The sequence below is a fragment of the Rhinatrema bivittatum genome, unplaced genomic scaffold, assembly GCF_901001135.1.
Source record: "Rhinatrema bivittatum unplaced genomic scaffold, aRhiBiv1.1, whole genome shotgun sequence".
Lineage (NCBI taxonomy): Eukaryota > Metazoa > Chordata > Amphibia > Gymnophiona > Rhinatrematidae > Rhinatrema > Rhinatrema bivittatum.
In genome coordinates, this window is record NW_021820820.1 from 37,147 (window position 1) to 59,180 (window position 22,034).

General features: G+C 47.2%; 1 protein-coding gene across 1 annotated transcript in view; it reads left to right on the top strand.

Annotated features, from left to right (window-relative positions):
- Window positions 1–22,034, top strand: part of LOC115082167 (E1A-binding protein p400-like) — a gene marked incomplete at its 3' end in the record, with an annotated part of 153,268 nt that overhangs the window by 27,458 nt on the left and 103,776 nt on the right. Inside the window, 5 exon segments of the mRNA XM_029586424.1 lie at window positions 9,629–9,765; window positions 10,540–10,726; window positions 11,067–11,233; window positions 11,791–11,951; window positions 12,590–12,826. Of these exon segments, the coding sequence (XP_029442284.1) occupies window positions 9,629–9,765; window positions 10,540–10,726; window positions 11,067–11,233; window positions 11,791–11,951; window positions 12,590–12,826 (889 nt within the window).

Genomic DNA, 22,034 nt, shown 5'->3' on the forward strand with positions numbered 1-22,034 from the left:
AGATTCTTCCATCCTCCCTAGCTCTACTGCGCCTGGCTCCGGCAAATAAAACAACATTGAGGCAGCAGGCTGGGGTGGTTTCTGACCCTGCTGATCAGGGAGCGGTCCCTGGGGGGGATACGGATGACTCCTCCTCATTCTCTGATTTTATTTTGTTGTTGCACAAGGCCTTCAAGGCCAGGAGGGCTAGTAAGAAGACTTCTGGGGGCAAATCTGCCGGTTTGGAGTTACCTGCTAAGTCAAGAAAGCGCCCTAGAACTGATGGGTGCGTGGGGGCACCAAAATCAAAGTGGCTTTTACGGTCAGGGGTGTCTCAGGCTAAGCAGGACACGTCTTCTGACTCCATGGACACGGATGATCAGGATCTTCCATCCCAGCTCCCGAGGGGGGTGGAGGGGGATGGGGAACCGCAGAAGGGTTCTGTCCGTGAGCCGAAGTTGGTCCGTCTCTTCAGGAGAGAGGAGCTTGGGCCGCTCATTCCCACCATATTGGGGGAATTGGGGATCGAGGCTCCGCAGGAAGAGTCCAGGTTAGGAGCTACCAATCTGGTGGTGTTGGGCCTGAGGGGTCCGCCTACTTCCTTTCTTTTCCATTTTTCTGCTACAGACCTGCTGTTCTGAGAATGGGACACCCTGGATCTGGGAATGAAGGTCTCTAAAGCAATGGATAGACTATATCCTTTACCAGAGGAGGCTTTGGATCTCCTTAGGGTTCCAAAAATTGATGCCGCAGTGTCACCGGTTACAAAAAAGACCACTATCCCAGTTACAGGTTCTACAGCCCTTAAGGATTTACAGGACCGGAAATTGGAACTGCAGCTCAAGAAGAATTTTGAGGTTTCGGCTCTGGGGGTCCAAGCAGTGATGTGCAGCAATTTTGCCTTGAGGGTCGGCCTTCACTGGGTTCAGCAGCTGCAGGCCAATGAAGTGCTATCTGAAGAGGAAGCTCGTCAGGTGGGTTGGCTTGAGGCTGTGATTGCTTATAGTGCGGATGCTCTTTATGATTTGTTGAGGATGTCGGCCAGATCCATGGTTTCTGCGGTCTCGGCGCGTTGGCTCCTTTGGCTGAGAAACTGGTCGGCGAACATTTCTTCCAAGACCCAGTTAGGTTCTCTGCCTTTTAAGGGCAAGTTGCTGTTTGGCAAGGACCTTGAAGATATGATTCAATCCCTCTGGGAGAATAAGGTTCATCGGCTTCCAGAAGATAGACCCAGGTCAAGGGGCTCCTTTTCTTCGCGTTCTCATTACAGTGGGAGTCTGAGGTCTCGGGCTTCTTGGTCGGCTGCTACCTCTTTTAGGCCAAATCCCAATAGGCCACAGGCTTGGTTGCAGTCTTTTCGCAGGAGGTGTTTCAGCAGGCCGGGCAGTACCTCTTAGGCACAGGGAGGCAAGACTCCGCAATGATGTGCGGCTGGTCCGTTCCTTGGTGAAGGTGGTAGGAGGCAGACTGTCTGTTTTACGAGGAATTGACCAAACTCACATCGGACCAATGGGTCCTTTCTGTGATAAAACAAGGCTACGCTTTAGATTTTGCATGCCGACCCGGCACCAGTTTTTTGTCTCCCCATGCGGTTACGCAGCAAAGCCTCAGGTGGTAAAGGAGACCTTGCAGTGTCTTCTCGATCTCTGCGCAATTGTACTGGTTCCTCCAGCAGAGCAGGGGAAGGGCCGGTACTCCATTTACTTTGTGGTACCAATGAAGGAAGGAACATTCACGCCCATTCTCGATTTAAAGCGAGTCAACCGATGCCTTCGGATCCCTCGCTTCCGCATGGAGACTTTGCGGTCCGTCATCGCTTCTGTGCGAACAGGGGAATTTTTAACGTCCCTAGATCTGACGGAGTTTGGAATTTAGACAGACCACCAAAAGTTCCTGAGGTTCTCCATCCTCGGCCAGCATTTTCAGTTCCAAGCCTTGCCTTTTGGACTAGCTATTATGCCCAGAACGTTCACCAAGATAATGGTGGTGGTGGTGGTGGTGGCTGCTCAGCTACGGTGGGAAGGATTCCTGGTAAATCCATACTTGGATGACTGGCTGATTCGGGCAAAATTGGAAGAGAATTGCCGGTTGACTATACACCGTGTGCTACAATTGTTGCAGATTCTGGGGAAGGTGGTCAACTTCGCCAAGAGTCGTCTGATTCCCTCCCAGTCGTTGGAGTTCCTGGGAGCTCTGTTCGACATGCAGCAGGGTAGAGTGTTCCTCACGGAAGACCGCATTGTCAAGCTACAAGGTCAAATTCAAGTCTTATTGTCCAAACGACCTACGCAAGTCTGGGATTATTTGCGGGTCCTGGGTTCATGACATCTACTCTGGAATTGGTCCCGTGGGCCTTTGCTCATATGCGCCCTTTGCAGTCAGCTTTGCTCATTCGGTGGAACCCAGTATCCAAGCTATTCCACCTGCCTCTGCCGTTGACCGATCCCGCGAGGTCCAGTCTGGATTGGTGGCTCTGCCAAGACAACTTGAGCCGAGGAGTTCCCCTGGAGGTTTCCAAGTGGACAGTAATTACCACGGAATCCAGCCTCTCCGGTTGGGGAGCAGTGTGTCTCAGGAAGTCGGTGCAGGGGCAAGGTCTCCAGAAGAATCTCGGTGGTCGATCAATCGGCTGGAGACCAGAGCAGTGCGCTTAGCATTACAATCCATCCTTCTGATCCTCCGTGGGAGGTCAGTCAGGATCCTGTCCGACAATGCGACCACAGTGGCTTACTTCAATCGCCAAGGAGGGACCAAGAGTCAGGCTGCTGCGGTGGAGGCTCAACAATTAATCAGTTGGGCGGAGCAGCATTTAGTCTGCATAGCATTGTCCCACATTGCGGGAGTTGACAACATCCATGCGGATTTTCTCAGTTGTCACCGTCTCTATCCAGGCGAATGGGAGCTCGCCGAAGGGGCTTTTTAGTCCATCTGCAACAGGTGGGGCATGCCCAGAATGGATTTAATGGCAACGTTCAGGAATGCCAAGGCACTCCGCTTCTTAAGTCGCTGACGAGAGACAGGAGCGGAGGGGGTAGATGCTCTAGATCTTCCCTGGCCCGCAAACGTCCTCCTTAATGGTTTCCACCTTGGCCTCTGATCGGCAAAGTGCTCAGGCGAGTGGAGCTGCATCCGTCCGACGTGATCCTCATGGCTCTGGAGTGGCCACGACATCCCTGGTTTGCGGATCTGGTCAACCTGGCAGTGGACGGACTGCTGCGGTTTCTGGATCTCTCGAATCTTCTACATCAGGTGCCAGTCTGTTTCGACCAGGCAGATTGCTTTTGTCTAGCGGGGATGGCTTTTGAGAGGCAGCGTCTGAGAGGCCAGGGTTATTCGGATGCCGTGGTGGCTATGCTCTTAAGATCTCGCAAGACGTCCACCTCCCTCTTATGTCCGGGTATGGAAAGTCTTCGAGTCCTGGTGCATGGAGCGTAAGGTTGTTCCAACTCGGGTGTCTGTCTCCGATATTCTGTGTTTCTTGCAAGATGGGCTAGCCAGGGGATTATCTTGTAGTTCCTTAAGAGTACAGGTGGCAGCTCTTAATTCTCTGCGCGGTACCATACAAGGGCTGGCATTGGCGGCACATCTGGATGTGGTTCGTTTTCTTCGGGGTGGGGGGGGGGCCAAGCATTTGCGCCTGCCGGAACAACATCCTTGTCCTTCGTGGAGTCTAAATTTGGTCCTTACGGCCTTGTGTTCTGCACCCTTTGAGCCGTTAAAGAGGGCGACGTTAAAAGACCTCACCCGGTTTTTCTGGTGGCTATTTCGTCAGCTCGTAGGGTGTCTGAGCTCCAGGTGTTATCTTGCAGGGAGCCATTCTTGAGGATTTCGGATTCGGGAATATCGTTGCGGACGGTTTCGTCTTTTCTCCCAAAGGTGGTTTCCTCGTTCCATTTGAATCAATCAGTGGAACTTCCCTCTTTCTCAGACCTGGACCGATCGGATCCTCTTTATAAGGATTTGAGGAACTGGATGTTCACAGAACCTTACTGCATTATTTGGAAGTCATGAACAGTTTTCGGGTCTCGGATCATCTGTTTGTGCTGTGGAGTGGTCCGAAATGAGGCAATATGGCATCTAAGATCACACTCGCCCGCTGGCTGAAAGAAACTATAACTTCAGCATATTTGCTACGTGGAAGACCTTTACCGGTAGGTCTTAGAGCTCATTCTACCTGCTCCCAGGCGGCGTCTTGCGTGGAATGTCAGCAGGTTTCATCACAAGAGATTTGCAGGGCGGCAACTTGGAAGTCTTTGCATACCTTTGCAAGGCATTACAGGCTGGATGTCCAGGCCCTGGGTTCTGGAGGATTTGGAGAAGGTGTGCTGAGAGCGGGCCTCTCCGGATCCCATCCCAGGCAAGAAGAGCTCTGGTACATTTATTTATTTATTTATTTGTTTGTTTGTTTGTTTGCTTTTATATACCGACATTCGTTGGGGTACATCACATCGGTTCACATTATAACAGGATAATAGCATGACAGAAGTCGTACCATTTTTACATTGTAACATTAAAACATGCGTAGGAACAGTTTAACAGTGAAACACAGGATAACAGTTTAACAGTGAAACATAGTGGAACGCAGGGACAGTATTTGTACATAGTAACAACTGAGGAGAACTTTATACATGGTGGTTTTTTATGTCTTACTTATTATATACGGAGAGGCTTTCTTGTGGGGTACTTGTCAGGAGTCTGGACTGATCCGGGTTCGTACAGGGAAAGGAAAATTGGTTCTTACCTGATAATTTTCGTTCATGTAGTACCAATGATCAGTCCAGAGTCCCACCCGTTTACGGCATACAGGAAACGGAGAATCCGCTCTTTACAGTTTGTTGTTAATTCTGGTCTGCAGATCAATATTATATACCATGCTGTACGGGTTCTGTTCCCATTTGGGGTTAGTGTTCCATTTCGGGTTTTAGGTTACTGTATATAGTTAGTTTGGTTTTGAACCATTCTGCTTTGTGACTGAGTAATACTGATGGACTGTGGGTGGCACTCAGGGTATTGAGCAGAGTCTGTCAAAACTTCTCTGTCTCCATCTGCTGGAGGGGAGGCAAAACCCAGGAGTCTGGACTGATCCGTGGTACTACAGGAACGAAAATTATCAGGTAAGAACCAAGTTACCTTTCTGTCAGAAATGCGACTGCGGTGGCTTACATCAATCGCCAAGGAGGAACCAAGAGCTAACCAGTTGCGATCGAAGCCCAACAGTTGATAAGCTGGGCGGAGCAGTACCAGGCCAGGATTGCGGTCTCCCACATAGCCGGGGTCGACATGTTCAGGCCGATTTTTTCAGTCGCCACAGGCTCCATCCTGAGGCGTTCCAGATCATATGCGACAAGTGGTCCACTCCGAGTATAGACCTGATGGCAACGTTCCGCAATGCCAAGGCCCCTTGTTTCTTCAGTTGACGCAGAGAACCAGGAGCTGAAGAGTTGGATGCCCTAGATCTCGCCTGGCCAAGGAACATACTGCTGTACATGTTTCCGCCATGGCCCCTCATAGGCAAGGTGCTGAGACGAATAAAGGTTCACCCATCAGAGGTAATCCTGGTAGCTCTGGAGTGGCCGAGGCGTCCATGGTTTGCGGACCTGGTCAACCTGGTGGTAGAAGGTCCCCTGAGGTTTCGGGACCTTCCCAGTCTTCTACACCAGGGACCTGTTTGTATGGATGGGGCGGATCGCTTTTGTCTCGCGGCATGGCTTTTGAGAAGCAACGACTGAAGAGCAAAGGATATTCGGACAAAGTTGTCATTACCCTCTTATGGTCACGGAAACCCTCTACTTCCCTGGCTTATGCCAGGGTGTGGGGGATTTTTGAGTCTTGTTGTATAGAACACAAAGTGAGCCCCTTTCAGGCTTTGGTGTTGGATATCTTATCCTTTTTATAGGCTGGCTTGCCTAAGGACTTATCATGCAGCTCTCTTAAGGGTGCAGGTGCAGGTGCCGGCCCTAGGTTGCTTTTGAGATAAGATTCAAGGGGTAGCTTTAGCTGCGCATCTGAACGTAGCGCATTTTCTCCGAGGGGTGAAACATTTGCGTCCTCCAGTACGGTATCCTTGTCCTTCATGGAGCCTCAATCTCGTTCTCAGATCATTGTGTGCGGAGCCCTTTGAGCCCTTGAAGAGGGCGACGTTAAAGGACCTTACCCTAAAGACTGTTTTTCTTGTGGCTATTTCATCGGCTCACCAAGTGTCGGAGCTTCAGGCATTATCCTGCAGGGAGCCCTTTTTGAGAATTATGTATTCGGGGGTCTCGTTATGGACTGTTCCCTCCTTTCTCCCTAAGGTTGTGTCCTCATTTCATCTCAATCAGTCAGTGGAACTCCCCTCATTTCCATTTTTAGATCGCTCCGATCCTCAATCCAGAGACTTGCGAAAGCTGGATGTGTGTCGCGTTCTGTTACGCTATTTTGAGGCTACTAATTCTTTTTGTGTGTCGGACCATCTGTTCGTGCTATGGAGTGGTCCCAGGAGAGGACATAAAGTGTCTAGGGCAATGATCGCTCGCTGGTTAAAAGAGGCTATTGGTTCATTGTACTTGTTACAGGGTTGTCCCAGTGCAGTTGGTCTACGAGCACATTCTACCCGTTCACAGGCAGCATCATGGGCGGAATGTCAGATGGTGTCGCTGCAAGAGATTTGTAGGGCAGCCACTTGGAAGTCCTTGCACACCTTTGCTAGACATTATCGTTTGGATGTCCAGGCCCCAGACTCTGGGGGTTTTGGCACAGGTGTGATCTGAGCGGCCCTCTCAGGGTCCCACCCCAACTAGAAGAGCTCTGGTACATCCCCGGAGTCTGGACTGATCTGGGTACGTACAGGGAAAGGAAAATTGGTTCTTACCTGCTAATTTTCATTCCTGTAGTACCAGAGTCCCGCCCTGGTTTCTTAAGGGTATAGTTGAGAGTCCGCTCGTTCCTGTATGTATTAATTGGTCCTGCAGAGTATTTTCTTACTTGTTTTACAGTTGTCGCCTGTTCTGTTCCTACGTGAGGTTTGTGAGCAGTATGGTTCACGTGGCGAGGTTTTTATAGTGTTCTGCTATGATACAATGAAATACTGACAGACTGTGGGTGGCACCTCAGGGTATAGGGCAGAGTCAGTCAAAACCTCTCTGTCTCCATCTGCTGGTGGGGAGGCAAAACCCAGGAGACTGGACTGATCCGTGGTACTACAGGAACGAAAAATAGCAGGTAAGAACCAATTTTCCTTTCCCTATGGGGATCGCTATATCCTTTAGAAGAAGAAATTCTTCTTTTAAAGTGGAGAAAGATTGAGCTCCACTGCCCTGCGGTGATACCTAAAGGTCCCTCACTAGTTGAGAATTCCTGAGGTGATTTCCGAGATCCCTCAGAGGTGTACTTTTGGTTCGGTAGCCGGTTCCTGGCATGGACTTTGCTGCTGAAGCAGCTACATGGTAGTGGGTGCAGGAAGCTGAGCGCGGCGGTGACGGCCAAAGCCTTCTCCCTCCACAGCAGGAGATCGTCTCTGTACTCAGTTGGTAAGCGCTGAGTGAAAAAAAAAACCCAACACAAAAAAAAGAGGATTCCTCTTGATTCAGAGACGTTGGAGGGGTTTCAGTAAGACTTCCTCCTGTCTCCTTGCTCAGTGCGCTGTACAGACGTTCCCGATCCCAGTGGGGTAAAGGGAAGTGGGCTTCTAAGCGGGTTAAGCAGCCACCCCCCCCCCCCCCCCCGGTAGGCCAGGCCCCGCTTTAGGTTCAGAAGGCACACCACATGTTAGGCTACAGTGGCACCATCTTACTCGCGTTTTTGTGCGTTTTGTATTGCCTACTTTTACTGAAGAGGATGTTGGAAAGGTACCAGTACTGGAGAAAGTTTTCATGAGTAATGATTCAGATGGACTGAACCAAATCACGGTGAACCTAGAAGATGTGGTAGATCTGATTGACAAACTGAAGAGTAGTAAATCACCTGGACCGGATGGTATACACCCCAGAGTTCTGAAGGAACTAAAAAATGAAATTTCAGACCTATTAGTAAACATTTGTAACCTATCATTAAAATCATCCGTTGTACCTGAAGACTGGAGGATAGCAAATGTAACACCAATATTTAAAAAGGGCTCCAGGGGCGATCCGGGAAACTACAGACCGGTTAGCCTGACTTCAGTGCCAGGAAAAATAGTGGAAAGTGTTCTAAACATCAAAATCACAGAACATATAGAAAGACATGGTTTAATGGAACAAAGTCAGCATGGTTTTACCAAAGGCAAGTCTTGCCTCACAAATCTGCTTCACTTTTTTGAAGGAGTTAATAAACATGTGGATAAAGGTGAACTGGTAGATATAGTGTACTTGGATTTTCAGAAGGCGTTTGACAAAGTTCCTCATGAGAGGCTTCTAGGAAAAGTAAAAAGTCATGGGTTAGGTGGCGATGTCCATTTGTGGATTACAAACTGGCTAAAAGATAGGAAACAGAGAGTAGGATTAAATGGATAATTTTCTCAGTGGAAGGGAGTAGGCAGTGGAGTACCTCAGGGTTCTGTATTGGGACCATTACTTTTCAGTATATTTATAAATGATCTGGAAAGAAATACGACGAGTGAGGTAATCACATTTGCAGATGATACAAAATTGTTCAGAGTAGTTAAATCAAAAGCAGATTGTGATAAATTGCAGGAAGACCTTGTGAAACTGGAAAATTGGGAATCAAAATGGCAGATGAAATTTAATGTGGATAAGTGCAAGGTGATGCATATAGGGAAAAATAACCCATGCCATAGTTACACAAGATACAAACACACTAAATAATATTCCCAAATAGTTAACTTTGCCCCAATACTTTTAAAAAAGTCAATGTCCCAAGCAAAAACTTACTGATTCCTTTCAGCCACCAGCAAGGTGATCCTCTCCTCTCAGTGTTTCCACAGCAGGAGAGCACATAACCCATTGGTCCTGAGTTCATCTGGTTACACTAAGAAAAACAAAATTATCAGGTAAGTAATTTAGCCGTCTGACAATTGCTCACCCTTGATGCAGCAATTTTAGCTGCATTGACATGTGGTGTTTCCGGTGAGGAAGAGCATGCATGTAGATTTTTTTTTTTTTTTTGCAGTTTCCGAATTGTATATGGACTTTTCCATCGGTATATTACCCACAGAAAAAGCAGGTGTATGTCATCACGTACCAGTTAGCAAAGTGAGAGTTTATGCAAAGGCCACGGGTAAAAAGTACATGCACACAGATTTGAAGTTGGTTAAAGAGGGAAGTTTTCAGCAGGAACAGTGGCAATATCACAGAATCTTGAAGCAGCTTCCTGCCAGGCTATGCCCTGTCCAGTGCCTGACCCGAGAGCCTGCTGCCAAAGATGAAGAATTAATTCTCATGTTCCTTGTGATTGGGTTGGATCTAAAAATTGTCAGAAATGCATATTGTATTATTATTTTGGCAATGCCCTGATTATCAGAAAATGGGTATCGTGTCTGTCTTTCAAACATTATCACCCATATGCTAGCCAGAAGTTTGTATTGGCAGACTGTTATCCAACTAAGGAATACAGTCTGTGGAAAGAAGAGAGATTTTGCTAAACAGAGTAAGAAATGGGGGAAGGGAAATACTGGCCTGAGATGACAGGTATGAAATTATATTTACGAATGGTTTCCTGCCTTTCTTTTTTTAAGATGACGCAGCCTTTTATTTTACGAAGATCGAAAAGGGACGTAGAAAGGCAGCTAACCAAGAAATACGAGCACGTGTTAAAGTGCCGTCTCTCTAATCGGCAAAAGACCTTGTATGAAGATGTCGTATTACAGCCCGGGTAAGGAACTGCGCTGCAGATGGGCTGCTAGGGAGTTGTTAGAAGCTGGCATGAAAGCTAACACTGGGTTGTAACATAAGGGTGAAGAGGCCTAAGAAATATGTGTTGTCGCTTTGTGACCTAAGTACCAGCTGTGTAGCATTGACTGGATGCATCTGAAAGTTAAAAGCTGGGCAGCATTGAGGGATTCAGCCTTGGAGACTACTTCCCTGCTATAACTCTCTTCTTTTATTTCCAAGTATTTTATATTCTCCCAGTTAACAGAATGCTCTCAGCATAGCACAGCTGAAAAATAAAATACTGAAAATAAATAACATAATACAAGAAAGACAAGACAATGGTACCAAAACAAAAAAGAAAAGTGCAGATTATGTAGCATCACCCCCAAACTTTAACAGAGCACCATCCTAGCATGGTGCAGGTTCCCTGGCATCATTCAGCAAAGGCGATAATCTACAGTAATTTACCTGAGAAAATCATCAAAACTAACAAGCCAAAAGCTTGAGAAAAGGTAATATTAATGGCTTCCGTGGGAAGGTAGAAAACCAGGTTGAAGTGTGAGAGAGACCCTGTTTTCTTTATTTTTGACAGTCTAAAAAAAAATAAAAAATTCTTCCGAGTGCGCCATATGTTGTCTGATTAATGATTATTCAGTGGAGCGCTTAGAAGGGAAGACGCCTCCTGTATAACCATTTGAACATTAGCCATTCATTGACCCGCAGCACTGAATCTTTCTGTGTGTGTGTGTGTGTGTATTTGTTGCTGACTGAGCAGAACCCAGGAAGCCCTTAAGAGTGGTCACTTTGTCAGCGTGCTGCATATCCTGATGCAGCTGCAGAGGATCTGCAACCATCCAGATCTGGAGGACCCCCGTCCATCCCGCTCGCCCTATGTCGCCAAAGCTTTGCAGTATAATACTGCTTCCCTGGTACTGACGGCGTTGGAAAGTGATCCATGGAAGGTGAGTTAAGAATCAAAGCAAGATGCTCTTCTCTAAGGAGATCAAATAGTCAGTAGTCAGCTGCATGCTCACCATGAGAGAACTAGCAGCATTGGCAGTCTCGCAGTGAGCTTGTTGGCAACAACGGCAAAGGGAATGTGTTGGCAACTGCAGCAGGTTTTAGGGAACATAGTGGCTGCTTTTCCCTTCTGGGCACTGAATGCTCAGAGAATCAGTCTGGAAGCTCTCATTGTGCAAATATTCTTTCTGGATTCTGGGTCCATGGTTGGTCATCGTACCTTGGCTAAGTTAAACTGTGCTATGGAGACTTAATCACTTTTTCTCTTTTCATACAAACTAGAGCAGCGACATGTCCATGTTTGATCTGATTGGACTGGAGAATAAAGTGAGTCGTTATGAGGCTCAGGCACTACCCAAGCTGAAAGTGACCAAGAAGCTCATTTATGAAATCTCCAGCTCCCCAGACCCTCCACCCAGACCTACCCCAGTCAAGATCAAACCAAACAGGTGCGTACTGATTCACCCACTGCTTTTGTGTGGCTGTAGACTGGCCTGTGATACACGCTGACAGGCTTCCATTTGACAGGGTATTAAAGGGACACTATCAAGGTTAGTAAACAAAACTGTTTGAAAATCCTTCACTTGGAGAAGAGAGAAGAATGAAAGGGAGCAATAACTAGAAGGGTGGTGGTGGTGAGGGAAGAGCAATAGAGTGATGTAGGAAGTGGGGAGGGAAAAGGAGAATAGAGTGGAGGGGAGAGCAAGGAGACAGGATGGAAGGGGAGAAGACCAGAGGGTAAAGCAATAGAAAAAATTAGGGGAGGGGCAACAGCAGGGTGGAGGGTAGAGCAGGAGACTGGAAGGGGAAAAGATTATCTAGGGCCTCCTCTCTCTCTCTCTCTCTTACAGACTCCAGCAAATGCTCTGCAGTCTATATGCCCAGTCTGATATTGTGGAGACCGTGAGGGATTTGGGGGGGTAGAGTTGGGAAGATCTCCATAAATGAATGCTCCTGTTTTTTGGACTAATTCATCATTTGTGTGCATAATACAATTTGTCTGCAGATTATTTCAGCCAGTGCAGTATGGGCAGAAACCTGAGGGCAAGACTGTGGTATTTCCAAGCACTACAGCGCAGCGCACTGTAACCACCACAACTGCCAGTGTGGCTCCACAGGGGCAAGTCCGCGGGAGGTTACCCATTGCCACGGCCTCAGCAAACTCAGGTACAAATGGTAAAATAAAGGTCTTAGTCCATTGTCCTTTCTTTGACATCCATACACTGGAGGAATCCGCAAGCGAGGAAGGAGAGAATAAAAGTCAAGGGCAAGGCCACTGCTCCTAATGTTTTCAAAATCAATCCATTGAGATCCAGAGGCTTTAGCTATTTATTTCTGTGTTAGTTATGCCCAGGACTTGTGCACCTTTAGAGGAAATGAGAGGATATCTGCCCTGCACAGTGCAATGTGTTAAAAGTAAACTTGGCAAGTATCGTACAACCATTCCAAAATTTCTTAATAAGTTATCTTTGATTAATGTTTTAAATAGTTCCTCTGCAGTTGTCTGGCAGGGGATCGCAAATTATCGTCTACAGCGAAGATTCTTTTGAGTCTCCTCTTGTCCAGTGCTGAAGTTCATTTCTTATAAGAGATGTCACTTGTAGCACACTTTCACTAATTCACATGTATTCTGTTTTTGGATATTCACATATAATTGATACCAGGATTGAGTGGCATTAGATTAGCCATGATGTCATCCCATATTGAGATCCTAGTGTACCAAAAGAGTTATTTTAACCCAGGTTTACTTGCTGTTCAATGAAATTCATCTAACAGCTTGCACAAACGCACCTTGTTGTTTGCAGCTTCAGCAACCCCGTTTCAGACCTCACAGGCTTCCAGCGGTGTTCCAAGACAACAGTCAGCAGCAACCTTCGCCACAGCAGCTAACACGGCCAATCCTGTGAAACAGCCGGGTCAGAGCAGTACCCCGGCCTCCCAGCTAGGTTCGGCCCAGCCTCCGGCCCCTTCGCACACCAACCAACAGAGTGTGCTGCCTCAGAGGCTAGTGCTTACCTCGCAGGCCCAGGCACGCTTGCCTAGTAAGTGGCCCTTGCCCCTTTCATGGTTTCACTCCCCTTTTCACTACCAGGTGGTTAAGTTATCAGACTCCCGTAAGTGTTTGCAGGGTCTGGGTTTTCAAACTTCTGATTTCTTTGGTCACTTTGTAGGGAGCCCAGCTAGCTCTGGGTTACTTGGAACAGGCCTAACTTTTATTGGTATTTGATTGATCGTGCACTGGGCAGCTTTTCACAAGTTTCCATGGTGACAGCTAATTCCCACGCTGTCTAAAAGAATAATTTCTATTACGTTGTTTCTTCTCTATTAGTTTGGACTGTGGGGATATGTCTTTATCAGGGTTATATAGTGTTAGAGCCTACAGGGCAACAAGCTTTCCCCTTCCTGTTCCTGAAGATTCATGAGTTCCTTGATGCTGCTGGTAATCCAGGGTTGAAGTCCTTCCCAGTACTGCTGAGACTACTGGTGCCTGGTAAATAGGCTTAGTCTCCTTTTCCTGGCTTTGTTTGCTATATTAGACACTAGAGGTTTCCTCGCAACCTTTTTTGGGAGGTCCTTACTATTATACATGAAGCAGAGTGGATCTATAAATGTTTTACAGATCCACAGGCTCAAGGTAAGAGAGCTACAAGTTTAAAAAAAAAATGTAGAAAAGTGGGTGGGAGAGATTTTCCGGATAGGAACTGGTAGTTGTCCTCCTGGCCCTTCTGTTAACAACTTGAGAGAGCTTCAGTTTTTATAATGTGGAAATGGAAGAAAAGAAACAATTTATTCAAGAAAATCAAGTCCTATATATCCCCTGAACAGACCAGCAGCATATGGGATCTGTTTGCTTTTTTGTGTTGATTCTGGTACCTCCCAGTCTAAAGTTCATCTGATTACTGCTTAAATATAACCTTTAGATGCTAAAATAGCAGTGCTCTTTGCAGTTTTTTCTTGCACAGTTCTTTAATGTGGCTTTCATCCCCTTCCAGAAGTTGCAAGAAATTAAAATTTGGGGTAAAAAACACAGTTTCAAAACTGTGTAAAAGAGCTTACTTCCAGGCTTCTACTGGTTTTCCCTGATGCTTAAATCCAGCATAAAGGACTGGATTGCACAGTTCATCATTATAAAGAAGGAGATGTGGGTAGCAAAAAACACAAAATGCTTGGAGGTGATACCTGACGACTCTGAAGAGTTGGATGGGAGAGAGTAGGGAGAAAGGGAGTTGTGTGATGATTTCCTGATGAGAGCTGCATGGAAGCAGTCAGGAGAAGAGAAGTGGTGCAGTGGAGAATACATGGAAACCAAGGGTTGCAGTTGCCTGTCCCAGTGACCCAGAGCCAGATGGGTACTATCATAAAAGCAAATCGCTGAACAAGAAGGCATACAAATTCTGCCGACGTTGTACTAATGTTGCTAATTTTCTCACCATCTCCTCTCTATGCATGTGTTCTCTGTTGGCAAGTCTGCCTCCCTTTCAGCTAGTTGCTTTATTTGTACAACTGTCTCCTAATTAACCTCCTTCACCTTCAGCACTAATCTGTCTGCCTGACTGCCTCCCTTCAGACCAGGATCACAACGGTTGAGAAAAACTGGGAAAGGTTTTGCTTTGCAGTTGGGGTGGGTGTGTGTGTGTGTATGTGTGTGTGTGTGTGTGTGTGTGTGCGCGCGCGCACTGTTGCCATGCATATGTTCGGCAGATCTTCAGTGAGGTATTCCTCGCATCCCCTGGAGAACTCATACTGCCTTTACAACAGAAATGCCAAACTGTATTTCATGGACAGCTCAGCATATTCTTTGCAAAATTGCCACTTGGTACTATCTTGGGGAGAGAAGGTTTAATTTGGCAATGGAGAGAAACTTCAGCAAGCCTGTGCTGGAAAAGTGAAAGCAATATTTCATCCTAGCTGAGCAGTACAATGAGTGCTATTTCAAGAAAGAAAGAACCTTGAAAATCAATGTTTCTGTGTTTTTAAAGACTCCTTGTAGGTGCTTCTACTCAGGATGACCTCTAAGTGATGTCAACTTTGTTGTCTTTTATAAATAATGTTTTTACGCCAGCTGTTACTCTCCAGCAAAATTGCATTCAGACTTGGGGTGTTCTGTTAAGATCTGACAACTCTAAGTGCCAGCATCCCACTGGCTGCTTTGAGCAGCTTCTGAAAAAATTAATCCAGAGCTCAGCATTCTTGTGAGCTTGTCCTAAACCTTCTGAAGACAGCTGAATGGCCATTTAATTTATGGGGGACTTAAATATTACAGAATAAAACAGTTTGTTGCCCTGTGCTTTTAATGTGTGTAAACTTTGATGGACTACACACACACAGATAATAGAAATTGCCATTAAATTAGTAGACCTTTGGAGAAGATGCTTGCAAAGGGCATTTTCCAGAGCCATCCATTCTGGAATTTTAAAACACCCAAACTCGTTATCACAAGAAAACTGGGGGTAAGCCTTTAAAGGCTGGTGGCATCTTTCTTTCCTCTGGTCACAACCAATAGACTGTAAAAACAGCAAATCCTCGGAAAGCAGAGTGTAGAGTGCACAACGCACAACAGAAAAGCCTTCATGAAACTACTGCTTTCCTTCAGCGAGGCAAGCCGTAAAAATAGTTTTCTGCGGTTAAAACAAAAAAATCAGAAACTTGTCACTTCTCACTAACTTCTGTTTTACAGAAGAGGTAGAAATAAGGCTCAACAACAAAGCTGTAGATGAAATGGAATAGAATAATGGAATAGAATATCCCTCTCTATAACAGTTCTAGGCTCCCAAATTCTTGTTCAGTATTTGTTATAACTGTGAAATTCTATTGCAATAGCCTTCTTTATAAGGTTTTAGAAATCACAGTATGCTTTAATAGAAGAGCAACTACATTTGAGTGAGATTAAATCTGCCCACAGTAAGAATATGTAAAACCACAAAATAAATTGACAGGATAAGACTTAAAAAAGAAGGAATAGACCCAAGAATTAAACAAATTGCTGCTCTGGGTTTCTTTTTTATATATATTTTATTAGGCTTCACACACAACAGTATATGTCAAACATCAGTAAACAAAAAGCAAAACCAAGACATTGGTACATTGCTTGAAACCTACAATGTTTACATAATCCCCTGGACCTCCCTCCCGCCCCCCCCCCCCCATTCCACCCCACCCCATCCTCTGAAAAAGAAGAAAGCAAAAAAACTAGAAGAGCAAAGAAGGGAGAACTTGAACACTGGAGTCTGATGAAAGCAAATAAGGATCCATACCATACCAAGAATCATCCCAAAATACATCTCTCTGTCCCCTTAAGTTGAAATTCCCTGTACGTACCCAGATCAATCCAGACTCCTGGATTTATACCTCCCTTCCAGCAGATGGAAACAGAGAAAGTTTAACTGACACTGCCATATAACTTAGCATGCCTCCTGCAGTCCCTCAGTATTTCTCTGTTTCCAGCAGATGGTAGATGAGTGTACCTGCAGTCTCTACTAAACCTTAAAAAAAAAAAAAAAAAATTCCTCCCAGGAGGTTGGCAGGCCCTGATGGGTCTATCCTTCCTGGTCTTGAGGTGGATGAGCAAGGGGTTGGGGACCTTTATTTGCTCTGTCCCAGATAGCCAGGGGCAGAAAGCTGGTGGATCCAATTCCCTCTGCCCCAGGAAGATTGAAGGAGCCTGCTGCCCATCTTCAGAACAGGAAAGTGCTTCTTCTGTTCCTTTGTCTGCTTCTTAAAGTTAAAAAAAAAAAAAAAAAAAAAAAAGGAGCAGAGTTGTGAGGGCTTGCATGAAAGGCTCTGCCTTCTGTCAGGTGTGGGCAGTTTTCACCGAGCGTGGCTCAGATTTCAGTTTTTCCCCTGTTCTCCTCTCCTTCGTCGACATTCTTTTCCCGCAGGCGGCCGTTGGGGAGCAGGCCGCGCAGCTTGAAGCAGTGGCTGCTGCCTCCCGGAGGGAGAGGGCAATTCCAACATGTCTGCGGGGGGGAGGGGGGAACACCTTTAGTGCAGGAATGGCGACCATCTTGGCCACATTTGCTGCTCGTATTGAAGCCGCAGGGGAGGGGTATTTCCATCCCTCATTGTCTCTGGCTGATGGGAGCCCCACACAGGCCCAGAGGACTGAGGGGGGGGGGGGGGGCAGGCAGAGGTGGCAGAGGACAGCCTGGGGGAGGAATCTGACAGTTCTGCCTCCTTTTCTGCGGACTTTGTGCTTTTAATGCACAAAGCTCATAGGGCCTGAAAGTCCATGGGGTGGCATGGTCCCAAGCGTGATGCTTCTACTGAGCCTCGGCCCAAGAAGAGATCCAGAACCGCAGGACGAGTGGAGGCCACCAGGGGTCGACGAGTCCTTGGGGAGTTTGTTCCGCTTGCTGCAGGGAACAGATTTTCAGAGGGTTATGTTGGTGACGTCCTGGTTCAGTCCAGCACTCTTCGGATGGATCCTTCCCTTGGGGGGGGGGGGGGCAAGAATCCGGGGAAGACAAGGAGGAAGGCCCGCCTATTGATGATGATCTGAAGGGGGTGTGGCTCTTCTGTAGGGAAGAGTTAGGGCCCCTGATTCCCCATGTTTTAGAGGAGTTGGGAATCAAGCTTCTGGAGAAGGACTCCGATCAGGAGGATATGGACCCCGGTTATGGCTGGCTTACAGGGCCCAGTGAAGACTTCCTTTTCATACGTTCGTTAAGTAGTTGGTGGTCTGGGAGTGGGGACACTCTGGAGACCGGACTGAAGGTGGGCCGGGTGATGGATAAATTATATCCTATACCCGATGACACTTTGAAGCTATTGAGGGTTCCGAAGGTAGATGCCTCTGTGTCGGCGGTAACTAAGAAGATGATGAATCCAGTAGTTGGGGCTGCAGCTTTGAAGGATTTTCAGGACAGGAGGCTTGAGGTCCATCTGAAGAAAATTTTTGACGTGTCTACGCTCAGCATTCAGGCTGTGGTTTGCAGCAGTTTCATGCTTCAAGCAGGACTGCATTGGGTCCAAAAGCTGCAGTTCGACAGGTCCATGTCCTTTCAGGAGGTGAAGCAGGCGGAGCAACTGGAAGCCGTAGTAGCCTATGGAACGGATGCACTATATGACTTCATCTGGATGTCCTCTAGGATCATGAAGTTGGCAGTCTCAGCAAGGAGGCTGCTATGGTTACGAAACTGGTCAGCTGATATCTCATCCAAGTCTCTGGAATGCTACCTTTTAAGGGGAAACTGCTCTTCGGAGAAGATTTGGAGGAGCTGATAAAGCATCTCGGGGACAATAAGGTTCACAAGTTGCCTGAGGATAAGCCCAGAGGGGCGAGGTATTCCCAATTTGGGGGTGTGCGGTTCCGAGGGAACAGGCAGTTTCATCCAGGGAGATCATCCTCTGGTGGGCAGAGACCATCCTCGGGGAGGCAGCAGTCCTGGAACCAGTCCTTTCGGGGATTAAAGCCCGGTTGAGATGGCTCCGGACAGGGTGGTTCTGGAGCCAAGTCAGCACAATGAAACAAGGCCGGTCCACTCCTCCATCCCACTTATAGGGAGTCGTCTGACCCTGTTTTACAAGGAGTGGGCCAGAATCACTACGAACCTGTGGGTCTTAAGTGTGGTAGAACAAAGTTACGCTTTAGAATTTGCTCGTCTGTTTTGGGACCGGTTCATGGCCTCCCCTTGCGCTTATGTGGAAAAGAGGCGGATAGTACAGCAGACTCTCGATCATCTGCGCATGCTTTGGAGCCATTGTTCCCGTGCCCATGAATGAACAAGGGACAGGTCGTTATTCCATTTACCTCGTGGTTCCAAAGAAAGAAGGGACTTTTCATTCAATTCTGGATTTGAAGAGCATCAACAAGGCCTTCAAAGTTCCTCGATTTTGCATGTAAACACTCTGCTCTGTAATCGCAGTGGTGCAGAAGGGGGGGTTCTTGGTGTCCCTGGATCTGACTGATGCGTACTTGTATATAGGCATCTGGCTCGACCATCAGAGATTTCTGAGGTTCACGGTTCTGGGCATGCATTTTCAATTTTGCGCTCTGCCGTTCGGGTTGGCGATGGCTCCAAGAACTTTCATCAAGGTGATGGTGGCGGTCGCAGCAGCCCTACGGAAGGAGGAGGTACTAGTGCATCCATATCTAGGCGACTGGCTCATTCGGGAAAAGTTGGAAGACCACTGCAAGTAAGCTGTGGATCTGGTACTTCAGCGCTTATGGTCGCTTGGCTGGATATTAAATTGGACCAAGAATCATCTCAGGAGTTGGAGTTTCTGGGAGCGTGTTTTGATACCAAGTTGGGGAAGGTTTTTCTGACAGAAGAGTAAATTGTCATGTTGCAGTCGCAAGTTTGGTGTTTGTTGGAGAGCCAGATGCCCAGGGTCTGGGATTACCTGCAGATGCTTGGCTCCATGGCTGGAGCTTGTGCCTTGGGCATTTGCCCATATGAGGCCTCTGCAGACAGCGCTTCTTTCCTGGTGGGATCCGTTGTCAGAACAGTTTCATTTTCTGCTTCTGCTGATGGATATTGCCAGGTCCAGTCTCTCATGGTGGCTTGGTCAAGACCAGTTGTGTCGAGGGGTGGACTTGGATGTCCCGGAGTGGTCACCACAGACACCAGTCTCTCCGGTTGGGGAGCTGTCTGTCAAGGTCGGTCGGTACAAGGACAGTGGTCGCCAGAGAAGGCATCTTGGTCTATCACTCACCTAGAGACGAGGGTGGTACAGTTGGCACTGTCTGCGTTTCTCCCTCTCGTGTGCGGCCATCTGGTCAGGATCTTGTCCGACAATGTGATTGCAGTGGCTTATATGAACCGGCAGGGTAGTACCAGGAGTCAAATGTTTGCTCAGGAGCTGATTCACTGGGCAGAACAACACCTGACGTTGCTTGAGGCTTCTCACATAGTGGGGTCCAACAATGTACAGGCGGATTTCCTCAGCCTTCAGAAACTGGATTCCAGGGAGTAGGAACTGTTGGAGGAGGCGATGGCTCTCATCAGTTGCCAGATTAGGCGTGCCACACATGGTCTTGATGGCAAGGCAGTGAAATGCCAAGGCGGCCCATTTCTTCAGTCGAAGAAAGCAGGGGGCAGGAGGAGTCTATGCCTTGGTTCTTCCATGGCCAAGGGACATCCTGCTGTATGTGTTTCCACCATGGCCGCTGGTGGGCAAGGTATTGTGGCACATGGAGGTCCATCAGGGAGATGTGATTCTAATGGTTCCAGAGTGGCCTCAGAGGCCCTAATTTGCAGACCTGGTAAATCTGGCGAAAGATGGCCCTTTGCTGCTTTTTCATCTGCCAAAACTCTTTCGGCAAGGTCCCATATTTTCGGATCAGGCGGATTGCTTCTGTCTCGCAGCTTGGCTTTTAAGAGGAAGCAGAAGGGACAAGGGCTACTCTGAGGAGATTATTGCTACTCTTTTGCAAGCTAGAAAGTCTTCCACCTCCTTGGGGAATGTGAGACTCTGGAAGGTATTTGAGGATTGGTGCTTGGAGCAAGGTGGTGTTCCTATGTGAGCCTCTGTAGTGAATATTCTTACTTTCTTGCAAAGAGGTTTGATGAAGTTTGTCCTTCAATTCCCTCAGAGTACAAGTGGCAGCTTTGGGGTGTCTCCTGGGCAAGGTGCATGGAGCGACGCTGTCTGCACTCCCGAATGTGGTGCATTTTCTCGGTGGAGCAAAGTATTTGCATCTCCCGGTTCAGAAGCTCTGTCCCTCCTGGCGTCTTAACGTGGTTTTGAAAGGAATGTGTGTGGTGCCATTTGAGCCTCTCAAAAGGGCTACCATAAATAAATAAATAAAATAAAGGATCTTATGTTAAAGGTGGTTTTCTTGGTAGCGATTTGTTCTGCCAGATGGATCTCTGAGCTTCAAGCCTTGTCATGTAGGGAACCTTTTTTGAGAATTTTGGACTTGAGGATTACCTTGAGGATGGTCCCAGCCTTTCTTCCGAAGGTGGTTTCATTGTTTCATGTGAAGCAGTCAGTGAAGCTTCCGGCTTTCCCGAACTTGGAGGCGACTGCATCTCATACGAGGGAGCTACAGCTCTTGGATGTCAAGCTTGCGTTATTGTGGTATCTTAAAGTCATTAACAACTTCCGGTTGTCGGATCACCTTTTTGTATTGTGGAATGGTGCGAAGAAAGGTCCTAAAGCGTCAAAAGCCATGATTGCACTGTGGTTGAAGGAAGCTATTGGATCCATGTATCTCTGTCAGGGACGTCCAGTACCAGAGGGCTTAAGAGCTCATTCTACTCGTTCCCAGGCAGCGTCCTGGGCCAAATGTCAGCAAGTGGCACCATAGGAGATTTGCAGGGCGGCCACTTGGAAGTCTCTGCACACTTTCGTCAGGCATTATCATTTGGATGTCCATGTCCCAGAGCCTGGGGGCTTCAGTGAGAGTGTATGTTGAGTGGGACTCACGAGGTCCCACCCTGTTTAGGGAAGCTTTGGTACATCCCAGGAGTCTGGACTGATCTGGGTATGTACAGGGAAAGGAAAATTGGTTCTTACCTGCTAATTTTCATTACTGTAGTACTGCAGATCAGTCCAGAGTCCACCCAGTCGAGGTAGGGAGTTTTGGAGAGTCTGCTCAATCTGTTTTGGTACTTAATCTGAAGAATGGCACTGGTTTTGTTTGGTCCTTCATGTTTTGTTAATTGGGACACGTTTATCTGTTTCTAGGTTTTCCCTCTGCCCACTGCTCATTCAGGGTGGGTGGATTCATGTTCTACTATCTTGGCTTTGGTACAGGTCAATACTGAGGGACTGCAGGAGGCACGCTAGGTTATATGGTAGTGTCAGTTAAACTTTTTCTGTCTCCATCTGCTGGAAAGGAGGCATAAACCCAGGAGTCTGGACTTATCTTTGGTACTACAGGAATGAAAATTAGCAGGTAAGAAACAATTTTCCTTTCTTCCATCTGCAATCGATTCCATCCAACATTCGAAGGGAGACAATATGAGGGAGAATTTATGTATGGTGTCACATCGTATGGCAGTCAATTTTTCCAAGTAATGAATCTTCAGTTTCCGTCGCACATCATCTGGTCAGTAGGGTTGCAGCTCTCCATTTTACTGCCAACAAGCATCTTGCCACTAAAGCTATGTGATGTAAAAGCCTATTTTGTGGAAGTGATAGATTACCAGATGGTGCATTCAACAACCAAAATTTAGGGCCCACAGGAACATCACATTGTAATATCATTTGACATATCAAAAATCCCTTCCCAAAATTGTACAGCCAAAAGACAAGACCACCAAATATGCCAAAATGAACGCTCTTCTCCACATTTTCACCAAC